This window comes from Coffea arabica, chromosome 4c, assembly GCF_036785885.1.
Source record: "Coffea arabica cultivar ET-39 chromosome 4c, Coffea Arabica ET-39 HiFi, whole genome shotgun sequence".
Classification (NCBI taxonomy): Eukaryota; Viridiplantae; Streptophyta; class Magnoliopsida; order Gentianales; family Rubiaceae; genus Coffea; species Coffea arabica.
This window is the reverse complement of record NC_092316.1, coordinates 20,673,160-20,692,448: the sequence shown is the minus strand read 5'-3', so window position 1 is coordinate 20,692,448 and position 19,289 is coordinate 20,673,160. Positions and strand designations below refer to the sequence as shown.

Here is a 19,289-nt window from a genome sequence, read left to right as displayed (position 1 = left end):
AACACCCTCAGTTACTGGAAATGAAGGTGACAACCAAGGCCTTTTTCGTCATATCGCAAATTCAATATCAACCCGATTGGCAACCCACAACACAAGATACCTTTCGGTACAGGGCTGGAATCCGAAACCGACCCGTTTACAGCAAACGTTCTCCCAAACCCCCAAAAACCCCCAGATGGGGAGCTTTTCAGACTCCACCATTTCTCCCCGGTCTGTTAGACGCACTGCACACACTGAAAATGCCTAAACCCACCTTCCCGTTACCCCCTCTCCACCTTCGGAAACTTCTCCGCTCCTTTTCTTCATCAGTAATAGTCACCAGACAACGGACCCCTAAACATCTCTTCCTCTCCCAATCTCCACCACCGCTCCACCACCCATTTTCCCACCCCATTACCATTACCCGTGCCGCCAATGCCAGCCACTTTCTGTTGCACCACCCCTTTTCCTTGAGACGCTTCTGCGCCTCCTCCTCCTCCCCTACCGATGATGATTTATCAGCAACAGAGAGGGACCCTTTTGCAGAAGAAGAAACACTTGCCCAGTCTCTTGCTTATGAGCTTCTCAAAGACCCAGATTTGGAATCCTTGTCCTTATCTCAAAGATTGGATCTCTCTTTTGCACATGTAACTCTGACGCCTTCCTTGGTTTTTAACACACTCAGTCTTTCCCTTGATGCTGGGCGGACAGTTCTTGATTTTCTCAAATGGGTAAGTTCAAGACCCAATGCTTTTGATGTTGACGATGAATTATTTTCCTATTTTGTGGATTATTTTGGGAGGAGGAAGGATTTTAAGGCTGCCCATGATGTTCTTGTTGATGGGATTGGAAAAACTGGGTGGAAATCCTTTGAATCTTTGGTTGATAGGCTAGTTAGGGCCGGCCGGCCCACGCAAGCTGTAGCATTGTTTGAGAAAATGGAGACGGAATATGGGCTGAAGAGAAATTTGGATTATTTGAAACTGATCGTGTCCAAGCTCTGTGAACATGGTTTTGCTAGTTATGCTGAGAAAATGGTGAAAAGTTTGGCTAATGAGTTTTTCCCTGATGAGTACATCTGTGATGCTTTGATTAGAGGGTGGTGTGTTGATGAGAAACTGGACGAGGCGAAGAGGTTAGCTGGAGAAATGTATAGGGGAGGGTTTGAGATTAGTACTTTGGCTTATAATGCTATTCTCGATTGTGTGTGTAGGCTTTGTAGGAAAAAGGATCCGTTTCGTCTTCAATCTGAGGCTCAGAAGGTGTTGGTGGAGATGGAAGAGATAGGCGTTCCACGAGACGTGGAGACCTTCAATGTGTTGATTAATAACTTGTGTAAGATTAGGATGACAGAGGATGCCATGAAATTGTTTTATAGGATGGGTGAGTGGGGGTGTTATCCAAACGAAACAACATTTATTTTGTTGATTAGGAGTTTGTATCAAGCAGCCAGGGTCGGAGAGGGTGATGAAATGATTGATAGAATGAAATCGGCGGGGTATGGGGATGCACTTGATAAAAAAGAATATTATGGGTTGCTGAAGATATTGTGCGGGATTGAGAGGATTGATCATGCTATGACTGTCTTTGTGAAAATGAAAGAGGATGGTTGCAAGCCAGGGATCAAGACTTATGACTTGTTGATGGGGAAATTATGTGCTCATGGGAGATTGGATAAAGCAAATGTTCTCTACAAGGAAGCAGAGAGTAATGGGGTGCCTGTTGAACCCAAAGCTTATAAGTTAGATCCTAGGTTTGTAAAGAAGAAACCTACTGCTGTGAAGAAGGAGAAGAAGAGGGAAACTTTGCCTGAGAAAATGGCTAGGAAAAGGAGAACTCTTAAGAAGCTTAGACTAAGTTATGTAAAGAAGCCAAAGCGAATGATGCGTTGAGCTTTCTGATAACCAATTTGATTGTATCGATACCATTTTCCAAGAGATGCAAGGAATTTTTGTTCCTTTAAAATATGTTTTACAGATAGGCTGCTTAGAAAATGCCCTTTTCTCATTTTATTTTTGTTTGGTTATTGATTTTGATATTACAGTTGGCTAAATGGAAATGTGATCATGAGATTTTCTTTTTTTAAACATACGTTGAATTCGCATTGTCGATGACGATTGTAGGCAATAAGATGCTTGTGGTCTTGCAGCTCATGATTATTTAGTTGTACAATGCATATAATTCAACTCAACTTGTGCAGCTTTACCGCCATTACAGGTATCTCCTGTCACTGTTTTGTTTTTCTTTTATATTTCTACCTAACATACGGGTATTAGAAACTTTCAGCCGTATGGTTTCGCTAAGCATTAAGTATATGATTCATCTTATTAGGATGCATGCCATTATGCTCTATAATCTAGACTACCTGAGATATTGCGTTTAAATTTCTGTTCTTTATACTTGTTGGTTCGTTGATGAATTTCTCATCTAAATTTGATGGATTTTAGGTTTACTCTTTGCCTGAAAGCCAATCATTTGCTGATTGCTATTCCTTTGGTAGACAACTGGATTTATTTCCCTAGCCCTTCTTTTTGCCATTTGAAGTTGTTTACCTTCGAGTAATCTAACTTCCTAGGTTACTCAGACTTTTCACTTTGCACTATGTTCCTATTTGTGACCCTTAATTTTGCACTAGAGTACCTGTGGTGATGAGATTCCCGTGCCTTAGTCCGAGTAACATAGCTAATTTCTGACATGGTGTGTTGTTCGTTGGGTGGCTGTAATTATTTGAATCATTGGTAGGCCTTTTATGCAAGTTTTGCGCCAGTCACCTTTAGTTGTATTTCTATTTGATGTTTTGTGCCTATGTGCCTGTCAGTTACTTTTGAGGTATAATTTGCTTGGTGTGTCTTCAGCCTTTCAACAGATATGTAAAGGATATTGTGCACGTAATACTCAGATACTCTTTAAAGGGAATTTTAAATGGATCCATAAATCCGTGTTTGGTTATCTTAAGCTGCAAAATGAAATCTTCACACCATCTCCGGTCATGTAAAACATCCACATGGATCTTTGTGCAACCAGGAGGTAAAAATAAACTGCATGAGACCAGTTTATTCGCATGGGAGCTGTCAAGTTGCTTAATGCAGTTTTAACTTGGGTTCCTGTATTTGATTTCGTACTCATTGCTTATATTTTTCTTATCTCACTTGCCGTCTCAAATCTATTGTGGTGACCAAATCTTCTTCCAGACAAAAAAATTTGTATTTTGTTTGTAAAACACGCTCTAGCGCTAAGGAAAGGTTCAGTTCAATAGATTTACTAGTTAATCTAATTACACACATTCATTTTAATTAATATGATATAAGTGTGCCATTCAACCAATTCTAGTACCCCTCTATCCTGTTCTTGCGTTGGTGCAGAAGTGAGTGTGGAAAGAAAGCGGCGGGTCACTAGAACATAGCAAAATTCGCCAATTTTTCGCCGCACCAGTGCTGGATTTTCTGCCAAAACAAGATCTTCTATAATACTTTGATCCAACTATGCCGTTTACCACTGAAAAACGGTTGAAGGGAGAGGCTCCACAATGCCATAATCTCAAAGAAGGGTCAAAGTCAAGTGAAATTGATTTGTAAGTGCAAAACCCTACATAAAGTTCCTATCTGGGAGTATTAATCAAACTATATGCGACGAACTACAAAATTCAATGCCAAACACGAGAAAATTTAAAGATGAGTTGTTCTGCCCAGGCTCTTCATCATCCGTGCCATTTCACACCAATTTTGATGCCACAATGGTATGACAAAACCTTCTCAAAGCACCTAGAGAATCTCCTTCCAGAACCGTATTGACCTATCAGCCCCACAAGAAGCAAAAGCTGCCTCTGTTGGTGAATGCTCCAACCATTGTGGAGCACCAACATGGTTTGAAGGCCATCGAGCCACTTTTTCTGCTGTAAGTGCATCCCAAACTACAATCTACAACTCAAAATCTAACAATCAATCTCGAATAAATGGTAATTATATGTTCACACTAGTAAATCCAAAAAATTGACCAACCTCATTTGTGGCTTCATCAATGGACAAGATGAACTCTTCTGTGTCATTAAAAACTGCCTATTTCAAACACATCGAGCTTTTGTTAGTCCACACATGCAATTTGCACAAGTATCTGACTGGAGATCTGGTAAACTGTTTGAATGCTGACAGGACTTTATGTAATGGACTATGGACTATGGATAACTAGGCCAAAGTTTCTTGCACCGGTTATTTGGCTAGCCTGCCGCCTATGTTGATATATATATATATATATATATATATATATTTGTGCAAGTGGAAGGTCTCGAACTCAAGATCTCTCACTTACACTCCCTCCCCCCATGTCACCCAATCCATCCCTCCTCTCCCCCTCCAATATATTTTTTCTTTTCATCCTTTTTAACCGCATATATAATCATCTTTGCGAGCTTTATGTTCACATCAGAATGTCCGTAAGACTTAATCTATCAGGTACTGCATATTCAACTGATTCTTTAAATTAAGAAGGGTATTTTAAGGACTGTCAAGGACCATATTAGATATTTCTGAAGATAAGATGATTATTTGGATTATAAGTATAACATGTTCCAATATACTTTATTGTGCAATTATCTCATTCATGAAACCTTGGATCAATATCATAAAATTTAATCTTCAATAGGACAAGAAACCATAATGTCAAGACAGATTTTTATTTATGTTTTTTTAAAAATTTTTTAAATGCCAAGCCAGATATGTAGACTTCTTCAAAATGACATAGTAAGATACAATGAAAACAGAAACAGCAGAAAGAAGCTAGTACACATTACTCGACTACTAGAAACATCTCTTAATTACCATAATCCAGCTGAAGATGAGATTGTGTACTAACACCAAGAGAAAGAAAAGAACCTTGTCACATACCTGGCACCGCAACTGTGTATGTGTGGCTCCAAGATATTGCTTAACTAATCTTCCAGTGCCAACTTCCCAGAGCTTCACAGTAGAATCTTTTCCACAAGAGAGAACATACCTGGGAGTTTAATAATTGAATAGGGTCACTCGTAGGAATTCTAACAGCAATTCATGCGTAGCAATTCCCATTCCACATAAAAGTGGCTTGGTGCATAAAACATGACTCAACATGTAGATAATACAAGTGAGAGATCCATAGATTAGCCTCTGTTTCTACGTAAGGAGGAAAAACAATGTCTGATTGAAAAATTGCACTTGTTGCAAAGCATTTTGTCACATATAAAAAAAAGCTGGATATGACAAGATTATTTGACAAATAAACCTTCTTCAAACTTGATTATGTTGCTATTCTTTTTCTTTCCCAATAACAAAATTTTGATCAGAAGAAATATTTGCAGCAATAAGCATAGCTGACTGTGGTAATTATCGGCTATCACCATTCACGATCAATGTTTTACATACTTTTCGTCCTTTGTCAAATCTGCACTTGTGGCCTCAGCTGCTCCATGTGCACCAATTATAGTGCGCCCACAATTGGCACTTATCCCATCCCACAACCGTATAGCACCATCCTTAGATGCAGTAACATACATACCACCAGTAGATGAGTACCTCACCTGTAAGATGCAAACTAATGTGAAGCATCCGCATTATTATTCAAGTGGACTACCAATGCCTTTGTAGCTTCAAACCCCAAATGCACAAAAGAAGATAAAAGCAGGGAGGAGTCTCAAGTCTAAAAGGTGCTAGTTTTACCTGATTTATGGCTCCATTAAGACCAATATCTTGGATATTTGCGGATAAATAACATTGAAAAGTATTAACATCATATAAATGTGCAACTGGATGATCAGTTCCTGTATTAATTTCATCTCCTTGTTAGAAACCAATATGACAGGAGAGTAGTTCAGAATACTAGTAATTCAGGTACTAATCACTTAGTCTGGAAGCAACCTCTTCCAGCGTATTTCATGAAGTCACGCTTAGAAGTATCAAACAACAAAGATGCTGTGTGGCTGCGATATAGTTTAGACACTGTGACTATAATCTTAACAAGAGATTTCAAAATAGAGTGATATGACTACAATGATTGATAAATACCGTGTAGCATAAGATACACAAAAATGATATAGCTTGGCATATAAACCCCAATGGTGATCAATTGCTAAAGTGCATAGCATATGTAATACGAAGGAATAAGTAGAAACCAAACATGTCGTGTATCACATTAATGCTCCCAACACTTGATCACCAACTAATCTGTCACATTAGGAAGCTCATAACTCCAAAGAAAGTAGTAGTGTCCAATGTGTCTGAATGCCACTTAATTCATTATAAATATCATAAAGTTAAACATGTGGGGAAGAAAAGTTTAGTCGTCCAAGAAGCAAAAAGATTGAGTAGAAAGTCGATGAAAATTCGATTTTTATGGACAGCTAAAAACATCAATATTGTACATCAAAATATCAGTCATGCACCTTAAGTACAACTTAGAAGGCTGAGTTTCAAACCATTACTAGTTCTACCAAGATTAACCTAAAGGTATGGTCCATACATGCATATTACGAAAGGATTATGCTTCAAAATCTACACAAAGTTTTCATAATAGCTAGGGATAAAACAATGAAACAGCAATCTCAAGACTGATGCAGCTATCCTTTGTATTCAAAGTACAGATGTAATAGAATATACTGACCTGCCAAAAGAAATTCGCCAGAAGGGTGAAATGATACTGACCTCACAATGTGAGTATCCTGTCAAATGAGATCCAAAATTGAAAACTAACTGCCAGAAAACTACATATATCATAAATTCTTGTCTCCATTCAAGAATGAATCTGAACAGATAAAAATCTAACCTGAATAACTCTAAATGCTTTCTTTGCTGCCGTCTTGGAAAAATCAAAGAACCTTTAGAAAAAGCATTTCAATAAGATATATCCAGGATTGCATTATCGAGAACACACAAGAGACATTTTCCAGCATATCATCAATAATTATCTTCAATGAATGGAAAACAAAAAGAATCCAGATGTAAGTATGCTAAATACTGTACTTTATTGTATGATCCTTAGCCCCGGATACAAGAACTGTATTTTGAGGATGAAAATCCAAGTCATTTATTGGCTGCAGGGGAAATAGAGCATTAGATAAAAGTTAGATGAACTTTTAACATGAGAAAAATCATCTCAACCAAAAACCATTGTGCAAGTCAATAACTAGGTCTTTTGAAAATAAATCATTAGTTAGAGGCATTAGAGTTATACAAGCATATACATTATCTTCAATTAGGCTTCAAAACCACAACAGAAACCTTGTTGTCTTTTCTCCCTCTCATTTGATTTTTTCCTTTTCATTGTTAACATAGACTCTGAGAAAGTAAAGAACAAGTCCAAAAACTAGAGTAGATACAAAAATCAAAATAAGTAGAACTGCAATAATTTTATGCAAGGTGTTTCTTTAAACAAAAAATGCAGTAGAAAATACAAGTGACTACATTCTCCAAAAAGCAGGACCAAGTGTCTGTAATTTTGGAAGGTTTAGACACGACTAACATTGAGACCCAAGCAATTCCTCATACATTAATGTTTTTCTGCCAGTCTACATTCTGTAATTAACTGGACATACAAGAAAACCAGAGGTATAATTCAGAAAGATTCAGCAATGGCTACCAACTGATCAAGCAAAACTGAAGGGATGTGCTAGACTACTCCAAGTTCAATTATCTAGTAAGATCCATAGAAGCTCAATGGAAAGAGTGTGCTAGAGATTTAGCGTATATACTGAGTCAGGGAATACTTCAATTCCCCAACACAAATAAAATCTAGATTTACTATGATGAAGACAATAAATGTGAAAATTTACTTGAACGTGATCATAGAATGTCCCTATGATAGGCCGTACAGGGCCATCTCCTGCATCTCGCAGCATCATTTGCTTGATTTTTGATATCTGCACATGGGTTAGTAGCCAAGAAGGAAGTGAGAAATGAAATGAAAACATGCATAACAAAAAAAAAAAAAAAGACACAAGGGATAAACACCTCAAACAGTTTAATTGATGTGTCAACACTGCCAGTTGCAAGAAACCTTCCATCAGGACTAAATCTTGCACATCTTGCGACATTCTGCATGAAAACATTATCTCCTATGAATTTAAGAATTAGCTTTTGGAATGTAGCTCTGAATAGTACATCATAAGAAGAATATTATCATGGACATCAAAGGGGCACCTTGTGCTCTGAGACATGTCGTGTCTCATGCTTTGGAAAGCTCTTTGATGATCCTTTAGTATCAAGCATGGCACTATTAGGCAAGTGAAGCAAAAAGCAATTGCACTCAGTACATATCATTGCTGTTTCCAAAGATCATGAACATCAACAAGTAGTGTGCTGCATTTTGAAGTGTAAAATGCTCGTTCAGTTGTAGGATGGGAAGTAAACAAAACACAATGAAATGCATGACTTGAAAAACTACAAACAAGTGGCATTTTGGCCCAGAAGAAAGAACCTTAGTTCTCACCCACGTCTCATTTTCAGATCTACTTCAAGTGAATCCAAACCTGAAATTTTACATTACTAGTTCTTGATTTAGGACTTATGCACACAGCATGAACTAATAAAATTTTCTGGTTTGGGGTTATATATAAATTACAACCATGAGAGTTTTCATACTAAAACTTATCCCATTAACATGCAACTTCAAGTCTCACTTTTACCTTGATTGATATTTGACTTAGGTATCTCTCCTGACTACCTTATATGCGTTTGAATAACTAATATCTTTCATTTTTTTAATTGGTATTCAATAAGTACTTCAGATGTAACAAATTAGATCGCATAACCTAGACTGATGAGGAAATATGGTGGTTTAAAGGAGGATTGCCTGAAATCAAGAGCGGCACGTGGAGCTGCAATGGAATCATATCCTGCATGTCTATTTGACTCTAAAAATGCAGCTGTAGAAACTCCTCTTAACATCTCATCTTTCTCCACTGCAAGACCCTGCTAACCACTTCAAAATACTAGAAATCCATTTTGCCATAGGCAATAAATAACTAAACATAAACACACAAAGAAGAACCAACAAAGTAGGCCAACTCAGAATCGGGACCTTACCAAAGAATACAAACCTTGGCCACCAGTTCAAGAAGCTTGCTAGGAGGAGCTTCAACATTTAATGGAGTCATAGTAGCCAAAGCCACCGTACTTGCAGCCTGTGAAAAATTCGAACTAGTGGCTTAGGACTCTGAAAAGCCTGATTCATTAGCAAATATAGCGCAAGACAGGACTGGGGATAAAAATGTATATGAACATGTGGACATAAAATACAAGTAGGTTATAGGATATAACCATAAAGTAGTCACAGAAGATACAAATTTTCAAAAACCAAGTACACAGGCAGACTGTATTGCATGAGTAGGATATAATCCTAGCCATACATCAAACTTTAGCATAGATACATGTTCAGGTTCTTTGAAAAATACACACAACTGAATGGATTAGAGAGCCATATTATCCCAACAATCATATGTTTCATAGGTTAAATGCAGAGGTTGTAGAAACAATCATTGGATTCCTCTAATTCATCCAATAACATAATTATGCATTTATGTTTCCCTAATAATTTCACCTTTTCATAAAAAATCACTTTTACATGTTTTGTGTTAAGATTTCCTAGAAACTCATACATATCATTTTCATCGTTGTTTAACAAAGATGAACCCAACCTTCTTATAAAGTATAGCACCCTCTCATAAATTATCAACTCCGAAAGCGTCCAAACTTTTTACTAGGAACTTTTTAGCAGTGACATGGTTCTTGAACTTGTAATCAACAGTGTCCAGCTACTTATGAGAAATCAGAGTATCCATGCTTCAAAGCGTATAACTTCAATGCCAAGTGAATTTTCAACTTAATATAAACCGAATAATGGACAAATCCCTCCTAAAAAATTGTTGTAATTCAGAAATGAACTCATGCCAGATGTGAAAATTAATTCCTTGAACTAATCTCATACATTGAGCTTCTAAATTCAAGTTAACAAACTAAAAACCAAATTCGTCACCAAAAAATGATCTGTTGGTCATTTAGTTTATCTCCAACAACAACAATAAATTTATAAACATAACAAAATTCCACAGAACAAAAACAAATAAAATTATCACGGAAAGGAGAATTATGCAGGAAAAATCTAAAAACTATTAGCAGTATCGAAATACCTGATTGAGATTGTTGTCACGAAGATGAGCAACAATTAGTGAATTAACGTGTCGATAGAGCTTTCCATCCTGAAGTGTCTGCTCCAACCTGTTATTGTTATTCGTGCTCTCCATTCTCTGTTTTGTACTGGTGGCAAGGCTGCCGCTATTGCTGCACTGTTCGGGATAAATAAAACTACAGTTAAATACTCAGACTATGAGCAAGAAAATCTACTTGGAACATAAGCAAGAAAATCTTACTGCTAATACGTCTTTGTTAAGATGGGTGATGGGCAACGTGGCCTGAACGTACGGTGTATCGGCGTTCAGAATTTTCCTGGTGAAGAGGAGGAGAAGAATATTTTTGCTAATTTGAAAACGATTTTGAACCCAAAAAAATATTAAGAACTAAAGAAAAAGATGTCCTTAGTCCTAAAATTCAAATAGACAAATAGTTTGTTTGGATAAGAGTTTGTTTGGATGATTTATTTGAAATAATTACTGTAACACTTTTTGTGATGTGATGTATGTGAGATAAAAAAATGATTGGGAAAATAAAAAGGTGATTGAAATTTATGAAGTGAATTATTTTACTTCAAATCTTCTTAATCCAAAGAAATCAAGTAGGCCTTGGGATTGTTTGAATTGTTTTTTAAAAAATTCTCATATATATTGTAATAATGCTAACATTTTCTTGTTGATAATGTAGATGGTTTGGAGTTTGGGTAAGCTAAAAAATGGAGGATAGAAAGAGAAGTTTTAACACTTGAGGAGGAATTAGTTCTTTATCCCCTCCAAAATATTCTCCAAAAATTATGACTTTTGATTTGAGCCAACGATTATAAACAATAACGTTTATTAGGAGGCAACCCAATGTTTTATATTAATTTGCCTTGCTTTGCATACACTCCTATAAACCACCACTCTTCCTGTGGTTCCCTTCCCTCTATTTTTGGTTCAATAGTGAAAATTGTTTGGAATATTGCCAAAACTCTGATCTCATCTTTCCACAATAAACACATACCACCTACCCTGTTCATAGTCTTAGTTACCACACTATTATCAAACCTTAGCCAGTTTTTTACTCTATCCATATACCTTTTTCTATTCTTAGTCTAAGGAAAATAAATTCTAGAGAGAGAAGGTTGTTAATCTCCCTCAAATGGAGAATGATCAAGGGGCTCTCCACATCTTGACAATTCCATACAACAAGTCTCATATTTCCTTGGGGGCGCCATCAGGGAAGGACCACACCTCCACTTTTAAAGGCTCTCTTATTTCCACCAACTTTGTTGATTTAGCTTTTTTCAAGTTTTGATTCTCAGTTCCTACTTCCTCCATTTCCTTATCTCTAAGAGTCATTTTCCTCTTTCCCATGCCTGCCTGATTGTTCTCTTGGCCATTCAATTCTCTTAAAGGCTGTTTGGCTTTAATGGGAGAATTCAACCCTCTCACTATTATTATATGTCTCTTGAATCATCATCCCATCCTCTTGTTCACCTCCCAATGTTTTAGGCTTATCAATAGTACTTATTCTTACATTACTATCCTCCTCCATCTCAGCAGCTTCCTCCAAAGTTTGGGTCTTTACTACATCTTTGCAGTTTGCTTCTAGCTGCTCAGACACTAATCCCTCTTGGTGTTGCTAATACTCTTGTTGAACCTGGGGAATTCCTTTGTAGTTTATACTTTGAGGAGGAACATTTTGCTTAGCTTCAATTCACATCACATTCAAGTCTCTTGCCAGCTCTTGGTGATAAGTCTTTTCACTCTCTAGAATCATATTTAGTTCCTTTGATTTTTCTCAAAGCGGCTTCTTGGTTTAACCTTTTCAATCAGTTCTCTATTTTGAAATTTCTAGTACCGTCTATCTTTGTCCATCTTATGCCTTGTTTGTTCCTTCTATAAGGATCCTTTAAAAGTACTTGCTCTCAGCCAAGGACCATATTGGTTATCTGCAAATCCACCTGCTAATTCTTGCTGATTGGTACATGTTCTCTCATTATGACCAATGATTTCACAGTTATAGCAGAAATCTAGGCATCTTTCATACTTGAAGACTACCCATTTCATTTTACCTGCAGTTTTCACTATGGTTCCTCTAAGAAGAGGTTTTGACAGATCTGCTAGCACTAGCATCTTCAAATGTCTTCCCTTCTTTCCTCCCATATGAGGAATTATAACATCTTTAACCTGTTTAAACACTGCTCCTATCTTATAACCTACTTCTCTTATTAGCCACTGTACAGGTAGGTTCCAAACCTGTACCCACAAGAGGCCATCTTAAATGCTTCTATTTTTCCTTCTATCCCCTCTTCCTATCTATTCAGGACAGGATTTGGTTGTCTATTATCCATGAACCTCCTTCCACTATTATTTCCTTATCCTCTGTGTTGGGGATTTGAATTGGAAAAGGTTAGGTCCTATTTCCAAAATTGTCAGATTTTTGGGATAACCATAGGCAGCTGTAACAAAATTTTTTACATCTGTGAAGTTTACAACCTTCTCTCCCATAACTCTTCCAATGAGACTATCCTTGCACTCTCTAATTCCACTTTTCAAGTCACCCATATCCAATATAGCTCCAGATAGTTCGTTCCTAACTAAGGAGAACTTTTCTATCATTTCTGCTAAATCCACCTTCATTGATATATAACGAGGTACTATAGAGTAATCCTCACTCTAGTGCTAAGGAAAGAAATAAAAAAACTAATCCCGAAAGAGAAAAACTAGATCTACAATTAAAGCAAAGGGAATAAGAATCTTGTAGCAAGTGGGAACCCAGGGTCCTATCTCTACTGAGAAGTCGACTTTACTATATTACTAGAGAGAGACAGAAACTAGACAGAAAGGGAAGCTAAAACCACTCAAAAACAGAAAAGAAGCTAACACGGATAAGAAGCTCAGAATCCATACAATATTGCTACTACTATTACAAAGGCAAAGAAATAAAAGTCAGTTGATGCGAAATATGGGTTGCTTATGGGCCATGTTTTGAGTTGCAAGATATAGAGTATTTTAGTAGTAGTTTAGTAGTTTATTTTCCAGATTTCTAGTTAATTTGGTAGGAATAAGTTCAGTCCAACATCTCATGTTGAGTTGGATCTGATTTAGAGTTTTTAGACTCGCTATTATTTGAATTAATTATTAGCTTTTTATTGGGTTATGTTCGGCCAACTTAATACCTTCATTGGGCCGATTATAAATGGTTCATTAGTTAGTCAAGTCGAATAAGGAAACTTGCATTGCTTCCAATTTAGATTAGGTTTTCTTCTTTGTAAAGCTATAAATAGCTAAGCTTATGATATTTTCGGTAGTTAGACAATTATGAGATGAATAAAAATTGAGAGTTTTCTCTTTCTTACTCTTTTGGGAGCGTCCCTTGATACAAAGTGAGTTGCATCTCCTTTGTTTAAGTTTTGGCTTTTCAGTTCAAGATCATATTGAATTGTGGCGCCATTCTACCAACAAATCTTTGTTCGCTAATTCGTTAAATTGTGGGTCGTGATTAAATTCAAGATTCATAACTTCGGGAGTTAGAGAGGTCGAGGTTTTTCCATCAACTTTTGTTCTATAATCTAATCAAGATAAATTCTTCCGCTGCTTGTGCAATTCATTTCTTCAAGTGCGAGAGTTTGGGGATTCGAATTCATATCAGTTGGTATCAGAGTTTCAACTCTTGATCCAGGTTAATATCATTTTCTTTTCTTATTTTCTTCTTTATTCTTCTACCAAACCCTACCCAATTCAAAGCAAAAAGTTCCACCTTTAGGGTTTGAATCTTCATAGTTCTATTTGTATCGTTTGTTTCTAGTTGTTTCCTTGATTTCTTGTTGAGTCATCTTTGTTTGTATTTTATTGAGTAAAAAAAAAAATCAGTACTGTAGCATCATACTGTAGTGATTACTGTTCATCGTATTGTAGCAAATACTTTCATCATACTATAGCAGTTACCATTCATCCGAAACAAAAAAAATTCCGTACCTTTGGTGTTTTTTTTTTTTTTTTTAATTCTTGGATTGTATAGTTGGGTTCTTGGAAATCTTGAATCAAAAAATTTCAAAATATTGTGATTGTTGAAACCCTAATTCATCTTCTTGAACTTGGAATTGCGGTTGTTCTTGTTTCTTGATTTGAATTGAAAGAATAAAAAAAGGAGAAAAAAACTTGATCTGAAAAAAAAAAAGAAGAAATAAGTTCTTGGATGGATCATAGCCTTGAATTTGGAAACAAGAAAATAGTCTTGAATTTGGAAACCTAATTTGACTTGGATTGTTGCCAAAATCTGGTCACATAAATTCTTGTCCAATTTGATTTGTTAAGCCACTTGATACACTTAGAAAAGCTCCTTAAAATAATATTTCGCTTTCCAAAAGTAAATCCAAGAATTAATTGATCTAAACTTCCAAATTCCAGTCAAGTACAATTGGGTAGAGTCTCTAAGTTTTCAAATTTCTGCCGAGTCATTGTTTTATCAATTATACCCGTTGTTTCTTCTATTCTTGTGTAATTTTGAGTCAAATTTTCCAGATTTTGAGTCAAGTCTCATTGAGTCACATTCGAGCTATTTTCTTGAAATTCTATCCATTGCCACTTGTTAATTGAATTGTTGAGCCATCTTGATCAAATTGTGAGCAATCCATATTGTCATGAGGATTGTGATCAAGGACTTGAAAGAGTGGTGAGATTATTACAGTGTGTAAATTTGAGTGATACAAGAGTGACGAGCGCATACACATGAGCTTGTGTGTTGTGAGGAATTTCTTTTCTTTGCCAACCAATTTTGCAAGTCACTTAACCATGTCTCATGGAGTTGCATCTCATTCATATCATCAAGAATTCTTGGAGTACGAACCTTCCAAGAGGAGGGATTTTGATCACTCTAGTTCCAAAACTTCTTTGAGACTGTCGCATTCACAACATGAGTTTAATTCACTTCGGGAAGAAATGGATCATTTTCGTGCTTTGTATGTATGTGAAAGATATAAGCATACTTGTAATGAGTGTGAGGAGGAGCAAAGGAGTTTGAGTAGAGCATCCAAGCCAAGGTCTTTATCAACCAAACTAGCTTCATCTAAGGAATGTTGTGACAATCAAGTCATGGAGTCTAAGAATTCTCGAATTGAGTCAAAGCCTCATGAATCAAAAGATGATTTTCGAAGTCAGACTAAAGAATTGGTTGACTCTATGATGGGAGAAATTAGCCAAGTGCTGAATTCATACTTTAAGCAACTTAATCATGTGTCAACCGATGGTAATAAAAGAGATGTTCCTTTTAGTCTGCCATTGATTGAAGAACTGTCTATGTATGCTAACAATGAACTTGAGTTTGAAAACCTTGAAGTTCCATCTAAGAAATTAGTTGTCATGAGTTAGTTGAGAAGGAAGAAAAGGGAGAAAGTGCACTGACCTTGGACAAAAATACGAGGGCTTATTTTCCTAACTAACTTACCTTCGCTTTGTTTAGTTTTTCTTCTTTTATGCAGGTTAAGCAAGGAGAGATTGATTTGATCATGGCATGTTCTATTCCTAAATCCATTGGTGAATATCAGAATTTTCATGCAATTTGCATCTTAAGTGTTATATCCCTTTGCTATCCATTGATATTCAACTGCACCCATGAGCCTACTTTGCTTGTTAGGAGGAATAATGAAATTTCAAAGGGAGTTCTTGCTCTTGAATCTTGTCCTATGCCTTCTTACCATTTTACAACAAGTGTTCTAAGAGATACTCAATCTAATAAAATTGATCATGTTCAAGGTGTTCTTCATTTTGTCAATTGCATTATGGAGGATCCAAGAAGATGTGACTTTGCTGCCAATGAACCATACATTTTACCTTGCATCATGGAACCAAAGCTACATGCATTATCTTCAAGGAGACATTGGAGTAAAGCCATGAGTTTTCCATGGTTGATTGTGAGCATTTTTAAGCTATCCAAGAGACATGTGCACCGAAGTATAACAATTATGACGTATGCAAGTATCATTCAATTTAAGAGAGCCAATATGTAGAGATTTGGGGTTGCATACTGCCAACTCTTGCTGGTGTCATTCATTTCCATCTATGATTTGAGGGTAAATCTTTTCTAATAGGAGGGGAATGATGCGAAATATAGGTCGCTTATGGGCCATGTTTTGAGCTGCAAGAGATTGAGTATTTTAGTAGTAATTTAGTAGTTTATTTTTCAGATTTCTAGTTAATTTGGTAGGAATAAGTTCAGTCTAACATCTCATGTTGAGTTGGATCTGATTTAGAGTCTCTAGACTTGATATTACTTGAGTTAGTTATTAATTTTTTATTGGGTTATGTTCGGCTAGCTTAATGCCTTCATTGGGCCGATTATAAATTGTCCATTAGTTAGTCAAGTTGAATAAGAAAACTTGCATTGTTTCCAACTTAGAGTAGGTTTGCTTCTTTGTAAGGTTATAAATAGTCAAACTTATGATATTTTTTGTAGTTAAACAATTATCAGATGAATAAAAATTGAGAGTTTTCTCTTTCTTATTCCTTTGGGAGCGTCCTTTGATACAAAGTGAGTTGCATCTCCTTTGTTCAAGTTTGGCTTATCAATTTAAGATCACGTTGAATTGTGGTGTCATTCTACCAACAAATCTTGATTCACTAATTTGTTAAGTTATGGGTCACGATTAAATTCAAGATTCATAATTTCGAGGGTTAGAGGAGTCGAGATTTTTCCATCAACTTTTATTCTATAACCTAATCAAGATAAATCCTTCCGCTACCGGTGCAATTCATTTATTCAAGAGCGGGAGTTTGGGGATTCGAATTCACATCATCGGCTTTCAAGTTTTACCTAGCTTGAAGCTTTTTAGTTGTTGCATTGCTCATACTCGTACTTCAACTTCTCAGATTTTTTCATTACTTCACTAATTCAATGGTTTTGGTTGCATTGAAAGCTTTGACCAGATTCAGATAGATCTAGATTTTTATTAAAGGTGCGGGAAATTAAAGTTTTTGAAAGTTTGAAATGGTGCTAATACTCCCATCAATAGAGAGATAAGGCTCTTATTCCAAGAGAGAGAAAAGCATCTACTAGAGGGAGGATGAGCGAAGCCCTAATCAAATGAGTTGTACTAAGTAGTTTTAAATGATTTATCTCTAACTATTGTTGTTGAGCAGAGATTAATCCTTACAGCTCCTTGTTTTCTTGCCTTCTTCTTGTCTATATTAACAAAAAAAAAAAAAACAATGTAGATGTGTAGAAGAAGAAAAGTAGAAGGAAAATTTAGAGTAAGAATCTTCTAATCTATGCCTAATCAAAAGTGTACAATTGATGGAATATCACAAGCTATTTATAAGTTAGGCTAGAGACCCTTACTGGCAAATACAAAAATCCCTAGGATTTCCTTCCATCAAGAAAATATTGCCAAAATTCATAACTGAAATAACATTTTCTGACTAATTCATGGATTAACTAATTGAAAAAGATATCAATTAATAGTAGATACCAATCAATCATTAATAAATGAAAGATATTAATTAATTATTGATAAAATGTCAATCAATTAATCAGAATATCAATCATCAATCACTATCTAATGGGATATTAATCAATTAATTAAAATATCAATCACTTTAGAATCAATTATGTAGGTCATAATTGCCTCTAAAGGAGGTAAGTCTTACATTCTCTTACTTGACTCACATGTCATAATCAGATAACCTTTGAATGATGGTTAAACGGCCATAAGTCTTTATTGTCACTTAATAGACTCAATAGTTATGAACAGTTGCTTAACTAGAAAATAAGAATACTTGAATAATGGCGGTTATGTTCTTATTGTGAACACTTCCTTCCATGTATTACAATATATTATACTTCCTAATCAAATGCTCTAAAAGAACTTTATGAATAACTTCACATAAGTTACTTAGGATCCAACTTTATGGATCAAAAGATAACTTCTTTATACATGTATCAATTTTAATACGCGCAAACATTAATAACAAATGTCTAGACACAAATGGTCAAGAAAATAGAAATAATATAGCATGAGCTGTTGAATCCCATATGAGTTGCATGATCCTGAAAGACTTTTGCCGACAATCCTTTCGTCATAGGATCAACAATCATTAATTTAGTATTAATATGCCCAATGATTACTTCCTGCTTTTTAACATGATCTCTGACCATTAAGAACTTAATATCGATATGCTTGTTTCGACTTCCACTCTTGTTGTTCTTAGTAAAGAACACAGCAGCAGAGTTGTCACAGAAGATTTTCAATGGTCACTTGTAGGCCTGATATGAAGTTCTTCAACCATAAACCTTGTAATGTAGTTTCATAGCATGCAATAAATTCTGCTTCTGTTGTGGATGATGCAACAATTGTTTGTTTTATACTTCTCCAAGATACTGCTTCTCCAGTAAGAAGGAAAATATACTCTGAAGTAGATTTGCTTGAGTCCACACATCCAGCAAAATCTGAATTGGAATATCCAAGTACTTCTAAATAGTCAGATTGTTTGTATATAAGTTTGTAGTCCTTGGTCCCTTGCAAATATCTCAAAACTCTTTTGGTAGCTTTCCCGTGATTCTTTCCAGGATTATTTTGATACCTACCTAGCATTCCAACTGTGAAAGCAATATTAGGTCTGGTGCAGACTTGAACATACATATGGCTTCCAACAAGCGAAGCATACGGAATCCTATCCATCTCTTTTCGTTTCAACCCATTTTTAGGACATTGATCCAAACTGAATTTTTCTCCTTTGACAATAGGAGCTGCAATGGAAGAGTAGTGCTTCATTCCAAATCTTTCTAAAACATTTTCAATGTATGCCTTTTGAGATAGACCAAGAATTTTTCTTGTTCTATCTCTATGAATCTCTATGCCAATGACATAAGAGGCTTCACCCATATCTTTCATTTTAAAGTTTTGTGCAAGAAACTGTTTAGTTTCATGCAGCAAACCCATATCATTACTCGTAAGAAGAATACCATCTATATATAAGACTAAAAAAATATATTTTCTCCTATTTGCCTTAAGATATATGCACTAGTCAATGATATTCTCTACAAAATCAAATGAAGAGCAACATTGTGAAACTTAATATACCATTGATGGGAAGCCTATTTCAGTCCACATATAAATTTCTTTAACTTGCAAACAAGTTGACTGTTGTCATTTTTGACAATACCCTCAAGTTGACACAT

At 35.8% G+C, this 19,289-nt stretch overlaps 3 protein-coding genes across 9 annotated transcripts; 1 reads left to right on the top strand and 2 right to left on the bottom strand.

Annotated features, from left to right (window-relative positions):
• The first annotated feature begins 5 nt into the window (after positions 1–5).
• Positions 6–2,066, top strand: LOC113739929 (small ribosomal subunit protein mL104 (rPPR9)). Its single transcript, XM_027267351.2, has one exon. The coding sequence runs from the start codon at positions 21–23 to the stop codon at positions 1,869–1,871; it is 1,851 nt and encodes a 616-aa protein (XP_027123152.2). The 5' UTR covers positions 6–20; the 3' UTR covers positions 1,872–2,066.
• A 1,401-nt stretch (positions 2,067–3,467) lies between these two features.
• LOC113740158 (cleavage stimulation factor subunit 50) lies at positions 3,468–10,510 on the bottom strand. Of its 7 annotated transcripts, none has more exons than XM_027267672.2 (15): positions 10,370–10,510; positions 10,130–10,280; positions 9,041–9,124; positions 8,794–8,912; positions 8,142–8,214; positions 7,953–8,036; positions 7,775–7,861; positions 6,966–7,036; positions 6,769–6,820; positions 6,607–6,664; positions 5,667–5,767; positions 5,373–5,527; positions 4,860–4,968; positions 3,978–4,034; positions 3,468–3,896 (listed from the first exon to the last, which is right to left on the bottom strand). In XM_027267672.2, the coding sequence occupies exons 2-15, from the start codon at positions 10,241–10,243 to the stop codon at positions 3,741–3,743; spliced, it is 1,320 nt and encodes a 439-aa protein (XP_027123473.2). In that variant the 5' UTR covers positions 10,244–10,280; positions 10,370–10,510; the 3' UTR covers positions 3,468–3,740. The 7 variants fall into 7 exon arrangements, with proteins under 7 accessions (XP_027123473.2, XP_071902274.1, XP_027123472.2 ...); XM_072046173.1 differs by having other exon boundaries at positions 10,130–10,304; positions 10,370–10,508; XM_027267671.2 differs by having other exon boundaries at positions 10,130–10,285; positions 10,370–10,502.
• A 7,832-nt stretch (positions 10,511–18,342) lies between these two features.
• Positions 18,343–18,993, bottom strand: LOC140004726 (secreted RxLR effector protein 161-like). The gene has a single exon (XM_072044868.1). The coding sequence runs from the start codon at positions 18,991–18,993 to the stop codon at positions 18,343–18,345; it is 651 nt and encodes a 216-aa protein (XP_071900969.1).
• Between the last annotated feature and the right edge of the window lie 296 nt (positions 18,994–19,289).

Coding starts and splice junctions, on each gene's coding strand:
- LOC113739929 (XM_027267351.2), top strand. CDS start 21: ATGAAGGTGACAACCAAGGCCTTTTTCGTCATATCGCAAATTCAATAT.
- LOC140004726 (XM_072044868.1), bottom strand. CDS start 18,993: ATGGGTGAAGCCTCTTATGTCATTGGCATAGAGATTCATAGAGATAGA.
- LOC113740158 (XM_027267672.2), bottom strand. CDS start 10,243: ATGGAGAGCACGAATAACAATAACAGGTTGGAGCAGACACTTCAGGAT. Junction 4,969..5,372: donor GATTTGACAAAGGACGAAAA/GTATGTAAAACA, acceptor TTAAACTCCCAG/GTATGTTCTCTCTTGTGGAA. Junction 4,035..4,859: donor ATACACAGTTGCGGTGCCAG/GTATGTGACAAG, acceptor TGTTTGAAATAG/GCAGTTTTTAATGACACAGA.